Below are 12,962 nucleotides of genomic sequence, written 5' to 3'. Positions count from 1 at the left end.
AGAACCTCTGATGCTCTTCTTATCTGTCAGCCAGGGCTCTTTAATTGGACAAAATCAACAGCCCCAATGAGGGAACTAATATTCTGTGAGGTCCACATGGATGACCTCATTACAATCACTACAGTTAACAGAAAGGTTATCAGTTAAAGTGGAAATAAAGTTAATAACGACAAACCTTTTGATTTATAAATGTCTGAAATAGGTTCTAAACAGAATATTTGCATTTCAGGGTTTGATATCAGTTGACAAGAATATCTATTGGAAACTGAAATGCATACATAGCATGTGTGGTCTAATTGAAGTCTCCTGTAATACAAATTGAAGGCTGTAAACAGTCTTGGCCAAATTTCAAAAGATAGGAAGTTTATTATGCAGTTTACTACTCTACAATTGTGCATGAATGAACTTCAGAATATAACTACTTTCAAGTTTATACTAAAGAAGCAAAAGCATTGTCAAAACTAGCTATAATTCTAATTAAGTAACTCAGAAAAAGTGGATAAGGTTGGTGTGAAAAATTCAGTTTTCATATTGGTGCAATAAATTTAACTATTTGAAATTTTGTTACTGAACGTTATTAGAGTTAACTCAGTGATCCATCTTGTCTGAAAGTATTCCACAATACCAGGAAGTAACAAAAGATGGAAAGTGCTGCCATTACGCATCTCTGTGAATACAGAGTACAGTGAGTTCTAAAAGAGCACAATCTATTTGCCCTTTATTTGTAGAAATCATTTCAGAAGGATATGTAAACATTGTGAGGTGATTGTTATTTTGAAATCTGTTACTGAAAGGCAGTTGGGCAAAAGGTTTAGTCAGAACTAACATTTCATTCATATTTAATCGTATCATTAATAGATCTCTCAATTTAAGCAAATGGTAATAACAATTATAGAAATTAACTACCATTATTTATTTGCAGCTCACCTCACTTGAACTCCAGTATGTATCACCAAAGCTGTTGATGTGCCGTGACTTAGAATTGGCAGTACCAGGAACTTATGATCCCAATCAGCCAATCATCCGTATTCAGTCAATAGCTCCCTCACTTCAGGTTATAACCTCCAAACAGCGGCCAAGGAAGCTAACCATCATGGGTAAGAAAAATAAGCTTTGCAAATTGTCATCTTCTATTTCATGTATTAGTTCTTTCCAAATGGAAACAATTTTGTGTTTAGAAAGCATAATGAAGACACAAACACTGCCAATGTTATAAAAAAGAGAGACGACATGCATTAGGAATGAGTGATTAAATCAAACCAAATTTAAGTATTTAAAACAAGAACCTCCATACTAACCCCACAATGTTGGGGAGGTATGATGGTGGAAGGACAGGATACAAATGAAAAAGATGGGGGATGTTACTCCAATCTGTCATATACATTTTGTTTCATTTCCTGTCATATTTTTACAGAAACACATTTAATCAAGAATTGTGCTCCACTTTGGCGAGAAGGGATACTTAATTATATATTCAATTCCTTGCTTTGTGGTATGAATAAAAGCCTGATTTTGAATTTCACAGTTGCTGGCTGGGGTTCCCCACTGGTCAAGAATCTTGAGGCAGGAGGAATTGCAGTCTTGTGGGTGTTAAAGATCGAGGGTTCTCCTAAAGACCCCACAAGGAAGATTTCAGCCTCCTTGTTTATAACAGAAACAGTATAGCTGTTATCAAACTTATCACATGTTTAAACCTGAGCAAATCACTACCCCTGCTGTTACTGTGTTTCTGTGTTTTCTATTTTAGAAAAATGAAATTCAATTTATTAGCTCGTCCAAACAAATGCTAATGCTCGACAAAACTATAAAAACAAAATGTGCTAACCATTGAATTTTCTTCCCCAACTCAAATTTAACAGAATTTTACTTACCTTCCCATAGGCAGTAATAGTCACGAATTCATGTTCTTGCTAAAGGGTCATGAAGACCTGCGTCAGGATGAAAGGGTGATGCAGCTTTTTGGATTGGTGAACACCTTGCTGGCAAATGACCCAGCATCTCTTCGGAAGAACCTCAGGTAGTGACATGTTGGTCGATATCCATAAACGTTGTTTGTTCTTGAAATGCAAAATTAAGAGCAAAGAAAATTACAGCACAGGAACAGGCCTTTTGGACCTTCAAGCCTGCGCCATCCAGATGCTCTATCTAAACCTGTCGTCTATTCTGTAAGGATCTGTATCCCTCTGCTCCCTGCCCATTTATGTATCTGTGTAGATACATCTTAAATGATGCTATCATGCTCGCCTCTACCAACTCCACTGGCAACGTGTTCCAGGCATCCACCACCCTCTGCGTAAAGAACTTTCCACGCATATCTCCCTTAAATTTCTCCCCCCACCCTCACCTTCAACTCATGCCCCCTAGTAATTGAGTCCCCACTCTGGGAAAAAGCTTTTTGCTATCCACCATGTCTATACCTCATGATTTTGTAGACCTCAATCAGGTCCCCACCCCAACCTCCATCTTTCTAATGAAAATAATCCTAATCTACTCAACCTCTTCATAGCTAACAACATCCATACTAAATAACATCCTGGTGAACCTTCTCCAAAGCATCTACATCATTTTGGTAATGTGATGACCACAACTGTACGCTGTATTCCAAATGTGGCCAAACCAAAGTCCTGTACAATGACCTGCCAACTCTTGTACTCAATATCCCGTCCGATGAAGGGAAACATGCCGTATGCCGCCTTGACCACTCTCTCAACCTATGTTGCCTCCTCCAGGGAACAATGGAATTGAACACCCAGATCTCTCTGTACATCAATTTTCTCCAGGGCTTTTCCATTTACCGCATAATTCGCTCTTGAATTGCATCTTCCCAAAATGCATGACCTCGCATTTGCTCAGATCGAACTCCATCTGCCATTTCTTTACCCAAGTATCCAATATGTCCATATTCTGTTGCATTCTCTGACAGTATTCTTCACGATCTGCTACTCCACCAATCTTAGTGTCATTTGCAAACTTGCCAATCAGATCACCCATACCTTCCTCCAGATCATTTATGTACATCACAAACAACTGTGGTCCCAGCACGGATCCCTATGGAACATCACTGGTCACAGCTCTCCATTTTGAGAAACTCCCTTCCACTACTACCTCTGTCTCCTGCTGCTCAGCCAGTTCTCTATCCATCTAGCTAGTACACCGTGGATCCCACGCAACTTTACTTTTTCCATCAGCCTACCAATTGGAACCTTATCAAACGCCTAAATGAAGTGCACGTATATGACATTTACAGCCCTTCCCTCCTCAATCAACTTTGTAATTTCCACAAAGAATTCTATTAAGTTCGTAAGACATGACCTTCCCTGCACAAAACCATGTTGCCTATCACTGATAAGCCCATTTTCTTCCAAATGTAAATAGATTCTATGCCTCCATATCTTCTCCAGCAGCTTCCCTACCATTGACGTCCGGCTCACTGGTCTAGAATTACCTGGATTATCCTTGCTACACTTATTAAACAAGGGGACAATATTAGCAGTTTTCCCGTCCTCCCAGACCTCACCCATGTTCAACGATGCTGCAAAGATATCTGTTAAAACCCCAGCTATTTCCTCTCTCGCTTCCCTCTGTAACCTGGGATAGATCCCATCCGGGGACTTGTCTGCCTTAATGCCTTTTAGAATATCCTCCCTTCTTATGCTGACTTGACCTAGAGTAATCAAACATCTATCCCTAACCTCAACATCCATCATGTGCCTCTCTTCAATGAATACCAATGCAAAATACTCATTAAAAATCTCAGATTTTTCTCTGATTCCATGCATAACTTTCCTCCTTTGTCCTTGAGTGGGCCAACCCTTTCTCTAGTTACACTCTTGCTTCTTATATACGAATAAAAGGCTTTGGGATTTTCATTAACCCTTTTTGCTAAACATATTTCATGACCCCTTTCGTGACCCCTTGTAAGTCCTCATTTCAGATTGGTCCTACTTTACTGATATTCTTCCAAAGCTTTGTCTGTTTTCAATCGCCTAGACCTTATGTATGCTTCCTTTTTCCTCTTAGCTAGTCACACAATTTCACCATTAGAGTGGCGCTGGAAAATTACAGCAGGTCAGGCAGCATCCGAGGAGCAGGAAAGTCAATGTTTCGGACAAAAGCTCTTCATCAGGAATGAGGGGTTCATTCCTGATGAAGGGCTTTTGCCCAAAACGTTGATGCTGCCGGTACCTGCTGTGATTTTCCAGCACCACTCTAATCTTGACTCTAATCTCCAGCATCTGCAGTACTCACTTTCGCCTCACAATTTCACCAGTCGTCCATGGTTCCCTAATCTTGCCATTTCTAACCCTCATTTTCACAGGGGCATGCCTGTCCTGCACTCTAATCAACACCTCTTTAAAAGCCTCCCACATATCAAATGTGGATTTACCTTCAACCAGCTGCTCCCAATCCACATTCCCCAGCTCTTGCCAAATGTTGGTATAGTTGGCCTTCCCCCAGTTTAGCACTGTTCCTTTAGGACCACTCTCATCTTTGTTTTGATGATTATTGTACCAATCAGGACAGCCAGCCAAAACAATTAGTAGGAACATGCACAGATTGGTATTGTCTAACGGTTACAGTGCTGGATCAAGATGTTTATAATTACTTGCTAAAATATCAAATAAATTCAAATAAGACTAAGGCAATATCCGCCTAATCTATCTAATAAGTTCCACTTTAATAATGCCTGAGGCTTGGTGCTCACATTGAGAAAACTGACCTACTAACTTGAGAAACAACAGCCCAGCCCACCCTGCCTCTTTTTGAGTTTTCTAGCTTTATACCAATATTCGGCCAATTTGCTTTGCTCAAAAAGACATTAAGAAGTGGTCGCGTGTGATGGACCACAGAAAAGCAGAGTACTGACAATATTATGGCTGTATTGTTGAAAATGTGTACCTGGAACTACCCGCTTCATTTACCAAGCTCTTTTCATGCAGTCAAGACATTGACATCAAGACAAGGATGTGGAAAATTGAAGTACAAACAAAAAGTGCTAGAAATACTCACCAGGTCAGACAGCATCTGCAGGGGAAGCAACAGTCTATCAGATTATATAAATTTTGTCAGAGCTGTAAGCAGATATAGAGAGAAAATGGGTAGTTAAAGAATCTTGGTATAAAGCAAAATTGAATGATAATGGGAAAAATAAATAAACAAAAGAGTCTCGGGAATCTGCAAATGGGAAGAACAGAATCATTATCACACCTGCCATAGTGATGATCTGAAATTGTTAAACTGACTGTTGAGGACACAGATCAGAGTGGAATGGGAGGGAAAATGAAAATTGCAAGGTAGAAGATTTCCCAGTCTATTCTGATCACAGAAATTGAGATGACCATAACCTGGACCATTACTGCTCTAAACTGTTTCCTACTCATCATTCAACTAGTAAAAGGAGGCAAGAATAGTGTCAAGTAAAAATTGCTCTCCAATAACCTGCTCACTGATGCTGATGTAGGATTCAGTCAGAGCTCCTCAGCTCCAGACCTCATTTATTAATTCATCTTAAAAGAAAAAGGGAGAGTGTGCTGTTTCAGTATACAATGGTGATCTGTGCTGGATAAAATGCAAATAGGATACGAGCAAGAACAAGCTATATTGTTTAACAGAAAGTTTTTTTTTAATTCATTCGCCGACAGTGAGTGTCACTGACTAAGACCAGCATTTATTACCTATTCCTAATTACCCAGAGGGCCGTTAGGAGTCAACCACATTGCTGTGGGTCTGAAGTCACATATAGGCCAGACCAAGTTATGGATAGCAGATTTCCCTATCTCAAGGATATTAATGAACCATATATGTAGGTATCCGAATATTGAATCTCTCTCGAGTATTTTTTGTGATTTGCAACAGTTTTAATGCTAAATTATAGTTTAGTCCAAATATCTGTCTCTACCCTTCTGAATCCAGAAGCCCAGTTCTTAAGTACACCTCAGCTCTGATCATCACCAGCTCTTAATCAACTCTGAAATTGTCCTGATTTACCCTTTTAGGGACCTACATTTCTAACATTGTCACTGCTCTCCTACAATGTAACATACCCTTTAGAATGTCAAGCTTGAAGCATTTCAAGTTTTAATCCATTTGTTTGATGGAATAAGTAATCTGCTCCTATTTTACCAGTAGAAAAATGCTCCTGACAAAGCAGATAATTAACTTGTATTTCCAAAGTTCTGTATTTTAAACGTGTTGATTAGTTTCATGAAGAAATGTATTGTATTTTAAAAACCTGTTTTAAAAAACACGCATAATGTATTTAGATGTTCCTCTCAAATATACTGGGCTTTATCTTTAAGTATTCAGAGATATGCTGTCATTCCTCTATCCACGAATTCTGGTCTAATTGGCTGGGTCCCACACTGTGACACACTCCACGCTCTTATTCGAGACTACCGAGAGAAGAAAAAGATTCTGCTGAACATTGAGCACCGCATCATGCTCAGGGTGGGTACTGCTATCTGTTTATTTTCTTACCTGTACACTTTCTTACTGTTAAGTCATTACCTTTAAAATTTTAATTTAAATTAAATTGCTTATTTGAACTTACTGAGTCATATAAGTTAAATGTCATTGCCACACTCGCTCAAGTAATGGCTAGAAATGAGAATCTGAACTGTAGAGGGAGCTACTCAGCTCAAATGCTATTTTCAAATTTGCAGCAAATATATTCAATTCAACATCTGTTGAAACACTTACAATTCAATACTGTTTGAATATGATACATTGACTATAAAATTTCTAGCTTGACAGCAGTGAATGTGTAAATCAATCAACAGATAAAGCTTTAGATATTTTCTAATCTATGGAAATGCTGTTACACACCTTTGGAACAGATGGGACTTCAACCTGAGTCTCCTGGCTCAGAGGTAGGGATGCTACCACTGCTCCACAAGAACCACTAGTTAAAAGCTTGAAATGGAGTTAATTGCAAGCGGAGTTATGAATGTCATTTTATTAACTCATTAAATGGAGAGCATAAGTTACATGAAGTCAATAATTTCTTTACATGAAATGGTATTTACACTGTTTTAATTTCAATTTTCAGTTTGAAATATTTGATATAAGCTCAAAGGTATATTTCTAGTTCAGTAGATGTTAATTTCCAAGACCAGTTTAAGCTTCTGTATGGTCAAGCAAAATACTTAATTAACATTTTTCAGGAGAATGGAATCAAAAGGAGCCAAATTGTGAAAGTTTCTAGTTGAGGGGAAGGTTTTTTTTAATGAAAATATTTGTGGCCTTTTCTGTTTGAGATCAGGTTTTCCAAAGTTTGTTGCTTCTCTCTCTTTTTAATGTCTCCCTTTCTTTCTTAACCCCAGTCTTAAACAAGCAATAGAATTTAATAAAAACTTGTTTGAAAAATAATTTATTTTGGCTAAAAGAATTGAAACATCAGTCCAAACTGATATGGTTTGTTTTGTGCTAACCAACAGATGGCTCCAGACTATGATCACCTCACCTTGATGCAAAAGGTCGAGGTCTTTGAACATGCAGTGAATAATACAGCGGGAGATGATCTAGCCAAGTTACTGTGGCTGAAGAGTCCCAGCTCAGAGGTAAAACCTCGCTTTGTTTTTATAGCATTCTTCATGTTCCCACACTTTGTCTACAGTCCACAGCTGTAGTGTTGTAGACACATTCTGAACAGAATATTCATGCCCAGATTTTCTGCATAGACCAGTATTAAAACTACACTGATAAATTTTCATCTTCACCAGATTGATCACCTATGAGAGATCTTAACTTGTTTTTGCACTAGCAGGTGAAGTTAAATCGATTTAATTTATCTGATCATGGAATATGGGTGTCACTGGCTTGACGAACATTTATGCCCATTCCCAATTTTGCTGGCAAGAATGGTGAGCTGCCTTTTTGAAATTATTCGGCTCTTGAGGTATAAGGAAGCTCCCAATGTAGTTGGAGAATTCTAGTATTTTGACCCAGTGGCTGTGAAGGAACAGCAATGTGGTTTCAGTTCAGGATAGGTGTGGCTTGTAGGGTATCTTGCATGTGATGGTGTTCCATGTAACTGCTGCCCTTGTCCTCCTAGGTAATAGAGGTCATGGGTTTCAAGTGCAGTTGATTGCAAATGGTACACACTACACCCACTGCATGTCAGGACTGAAGGAATGGAAATTGAAGGTTGTGGTTAGGGTACCAATCAAACAGGCTGCTTTAGATTGTGTCAAGCTTGTGTTTTGTTGGCGCTGCATCAATTCAGGGTCGAGAGTGTGGTGCTGGAAAAGCACAGCAGGTCAGGCAGTAGCCGAGGAGCAGGAGAATCGACATTTCAGGTATAAGCCCTTCACCAGGAATGTGGCTGGTGGGCCGGGGAGAGCTGAGAGATAAATGGGAAGGGGGGTGGGTTTGGGGGAAGGTAGGTGCGGATGTAATAGGTAGATGAAGGTGGGGAGTGAAGGTAATCAATTGGAGGAGGGTGGAGCGGATAGGTGGGAAGGAAGATGGACAAGCAAAGAGGGCAGTGCCAAGTTGGAGGTTTGGGATTGGGATAAGGTGAGGGGTGGGGAAATGAGGAAACTGGTGCACTGAGGAAGGAAATGTGGCTGTGGTAGCGAGTCTGCTTCAGGACGTGGCTGAAGAGCTTCAGGGCAGAGGAGATGACCTAGGGCATACTGTGAGAGACACTCACTGAGATCCTTATAGAGAGGAGGACATCCTCTTCAAGGTAGGTCATCTCCTCTGCCTTGAAACTTTTCAGCCATGTCATGAAGCAGACTCACTACCACAGCCACATCTCCTTCCTCAGTGCACCAGTTTCCTTATTTCCCCTTCCCCTACTTTATCCCAGTCCCAAGCTTCTAACTCGGCATCGCCCTCTGGACCTGTCCATCTTCCTTCCCACTTATCTGCTCCACCCTCCTCTGCAATCTATCACCTAGCCCCTCCCCCCCGCCATCTTCGTCTACCTGTCAAATTTCCAGCTACCTTGCCCCCAACACCCTCTCCCATTTATCTCTCAGCTCCCTCCCCCACCACCCCAACCCACAAGCCACATTCTTGATGAAGGGTTTATGCCTGAAACATCGATTCTTCTGCTCCTTGAATGCTGGCTGACCTATGGTTTTCCAGCACCACACTCTCGCTTCTGATCTCCAGCATCTGCAGTCCTCACATTCTCCTAGTTGCACCAGTCCAGGCAACTAGGGAGTATTCCATCAAATTATTTGCTTGTACCTTATAGATATGGACAGGCAATGGGGGAACAGGAAGTAGGTTGATTGCCACAGAATCCCTAGTCTCTGACAGGCTCTTGTAGCCACGGTATTTGTATGGCTGGTCCAGTTGAGTTTCTGGTCATTGGTAATGATCAGAATGATGATGTCAATCAGAATAGTAAGATGGTTACAGTGGGTGATTCAGCAATATTATTGCTTTTTCGTGTCCACAGACAATGGTTAGATTCTCTTTTGTTAGAGATGATAATTGAGTGGCACATTTGTAGTGCAGATGTTACTTGTCATTTATCAGACCAGGCCTAGATGGTATCTGGGTCTCAGTGCTTCAGTATCTGAGCAGTTATGAATGGTGCTGACTCTTGTGTAGTGATTAGTGAACTGCCTGACATCTGACCACATGATCATGTGAAGTTATTGATAAAGAAATTGATGATGATGGGCATAGGATACTACCTGAGGACTTGCTGCAGTGATATCGTGGAAGTGAGATGATTGGCCTCTAACATTAACAACCATCTTTCTTTGTGCTAGGTATGGTTTCTACCAGTGGAGAGTTTCTCTCCTGATTCCATTGACTCCAGTTTAGCTTGTTTCCTTTATGCCAAATTCAGTCAAATACTACCTTAATATCAAGGCATGTCACTCTCCTCTCCCATTTGGAGTTCATCTCTTTTGTTCATGTTTGTGCTATATGCTGAGCTATAATGCAGTCAGGAGCTGAGCGGTCCTGGTGAAACCTGAACTAAGCTTCAGGGAACAAGTTATTCTATTGTAACTGGTGCTTCATAGCACTCTTGCCAACCCTTCCATTTCTTTGCTAATGGTCAAGAGTAATCCAATAGGGAGGTAATTAACCAGGTTGGATATGTCCAGCTTTTTTTGGACAGAACATATGTGGGTAATTCTCCATATTGTTGTATTAATGTCAGTATTGATCTGTGTTGGAGAATCTTGGCTAGGGGCATGGCCTGTTATGGAGCGCAAGTCTTCGGTACTTTACTGGCATGTTGTCAAATCCTGTAGCCTTTACATTAACCAGTACCTTCAGCTGTTGATTGATACCATGTTGATTGATACCATTGAATTGACTGAAGACTGGCATCTGTGATGCTGGGCATTTCAAGAGAAATCTGAACTGAATCATCCACTTGGTACTTCAGTTTGAAGATTAGTGCTTCTGGTTCAGCCTTCCGTTTTGCACTAATGTGCTGAGTTCCCCCTTATGTTGAGGGTATTCATGGACCCTCCTCCACCTGCTAGAATTGTTTGTCTGTCACCAGTCGTAAATGAAAATGTCAGGACTGCAGGATTTAGATCTGATCTAGTTGTGAGATCTTGTAGCACTGTCTATTACTGCTGCTTCTGCTGTTTGACATGCAATTAGCTCTGTATTGGAGCTTCACTGGGTTGACTCCTCCTGTTTAGGTATGCTTACTGCTGCTCCAAGCATGCCTTCCTGCAGTCTTGATTGAACCAGGCCTAATCTCTCAGCTGGAGAGTAGTGGTAGAATGCCTCTATGCCAGACCATGAAGTTATGGATTGCAGTTGAATACAATTCTTCTGCTGATGACCTATAATACCTTATGGGAGCCCAGTTTCAAGTTGCTAGATCTGCTTGAAATCTGTCTGATTTAGAGCAGGCTTCACTCTTGTGCATCACAGCACACCTTTCTCATTTTGCACACCTTGTGTGTTAATCCAGTGTCTTTGCTTTAAAAAATAGTGTAATTGGTTATTCATATCAAGAAAAATGCTTACACTTTTTCATTTCTTCATGGGGTTTGGATGACACTGGCAGTTCCAGCATTTGTTACCCGTCCCTAGTTGTCCTTAGGAAAGTGGTGGTGAATTGCCTTCTTGAACCACTGCAGTACATTTAGTGTAGGTACGTACATGCAATGCCTTTTGGGACAGCGGTCCATGAATTTGGACCCAGAAACATTGAAGGAATGATGATGTGTCCAAATCCGAATGGTGAGTGGCTTGGTAAGGAACCTACAAGTGGTGGGGTTCCCATATAACTGCTGTCCTCGTCCTTCTAGATGGTAGTGGTTCTGGATTTAGAAGGAGCTATGATGAATTTCGGCAGTGCATCTTATACACAATCATCAAAGCTACCGGTCAAATCAACTCTCTCAAAATCCATTAGGTATAAACTATAAGTCAAGGTAAATTTTCTCTGATAACTCCACAGGTGGCTTCAGTATGTGTTCTGTTCTTTTTTGGAATCCGATGTTAATGGTCCATAGGGTGTTGGTTTTTAATCATAGTCTATGAGCCAGTTTTAACTTGGCATCTTAATTCCCTTTGTGGCTGTATGTTTTTAGAACATAGAACAGTACATCACAGGAACGGGCCCTTCAGCCCACCATATATGTGCCAACCTTGAAACCATTCTAAACTAATCCTATCTTCCAGCACATGGTCCATTTCCATCTAATCCCTGTCTATTCATGTGTCTGTCTAAATGCATCTTAAACATTGCTATTTTTCTGCTTTGCCCACCTCCCCTGGCAGCACATTCTTGGCACCTACCTCCGTGTAAAAAAAAAATTGCATTGCACATTACCGTTATGCTTCCTGTCTGATTATCCACTTCTTATCCATGCCTCTGATAGTTTATAAATTTCTATCTTGTCATGCGTCCCAATCAGCCTCTGACACTCTAGCAAAAATAATCCAAGTTCGTCCAACCTCTCTTTATAGTTATTACTCTCCAATCCAGACAACATTCGAGTAAATTTCTTTTGCACCTCTTATATCCTCCCTATCGTGTGGCGACCAGAACGGCACACACTACTCCAAACGTGACCTAGCTAAGGTTTTATACAGCTGACTTGCCCAACTTTTATACTCAGTGCCCAAACTGATGAAGGCAAGCATCCATAGACCTTCCTTTGTCACCTTTCAGTGAACTATGGACCTCCAACCTAATACCCCTCTATATATCAATGCTCCTAAGGGTCCTGCCATTTACTATGTACTTTCCTGTTGTATTTGATGTTCCAAAATGCATTACCTCATGCTATTGTTTTGATTATTATCCAGATTGGTAAGAAATTCTCAGCCAACCAGACAATTGAATTGTTCTCTTCTGTTTAAATGAAGAATTATGGTTTTTCTTCTCATACAATATGAAAATCATTTATTGTTTTAAAAGCAAATTGAAAGGTCTTTGAATATTCATTCCACTTAAAGTAGCTCCTCCAGTAAAAACCAGTAGGATACATGAGTATGTTTTTGCGAAATTTAACAATGCTGTTTTATATTCTGGCACTCTGCAGGTGTGGTTTGACCGAAGAACCAACTACACACGCTCCTTAGCTGTGATGTCAATGGTGGGTTACATCCTGGGGCTAGGAGATCGGTAAGGTGATTCAAATAATCTGGGACTTTGCTAACTACAAAACAATGTAATGATGCTTACAATTGTCTTCATAATACAATTAGGACCACTTTTCTCTCTGCCCCAGAGACAAATTTCAATGTAGTATGTTTCCACGTGATGGGAAAGAGTGGAAGTGCGCTGTCCATCTCTTGCTGTTCTCTACATATAAAATACAACTGGAAATTGGCTTGATCGATACCCAGAGTGGGCGGTGTTAAGTGTCATTTGAGGCAATAATGTAAAGCAGCTGTTTGCAACAGCTACATTTCATTGTCCATTCACAATGGCATACAGGGAGCTTGCATGGGTTGAAATGCAAGTCAAAAGCAGCAATGACTTAAAAAGAGTGAACATTGGCCAAAGACTTTTCCGA

General features: G+C 40.4%; 1 protein-coding gene across 7 annotated transcripts in view; it reads left to right on the top strand.

The window, feature by feature from the left end:
- mtor (mechanistic target of rapamycin kinase) overlaps window positions 1-12,962 on the top strand; it is a 474,957-nt gene that overhangs the window by 442,671 nt on the left and 19,324 nt on the right. For all 7 annotated transcript variants that reach the window (XM_060852056.1, XM_060852057.1, XM_060852054.1 and 4 more), the window contains 5 exons: window positions 923-1,097; window positions 1,882-2,017; window positions 6,300-6,447; window positions 7,437-7,559; window positions 12,486-12,568. In XM_060852056.1, the coding sequence (XP_060708039.1) occupies window positions 923-1,097; window positions 1,882-2,017; window positions 6,300-6,447; window positions 7,437-7,559; window positions 12,486-12,568 (665 nt within the window). The remainder of the gene's footprint in view (window positions 1-922; window positions 1,098-1,881; window positions 2,018-6,299; window positions 6,448-7,436; window positions 7,560-12,485; window positions 12,569-12,962) is intronic.

This window comes from Hemiscyllium ocellatum, chromosome 37 (assembly GCF_020745735.1).
Source record: "Hemiscyllium ocellatum isolate sHemOce1 chromosome 37, sHemOce1.pat.X.cur, whole genome shotgun sequence".
NCBI lineage: Eukaryota > Metazoa > Chordata > Chondrichthyes > Orectolobiformes > Hemiscylliidae > Hemiscyllium > Hemiscyllium ocellatum.
This window is presented reverse-complemented; position numbering and strand designations above follow the sequence as displayed.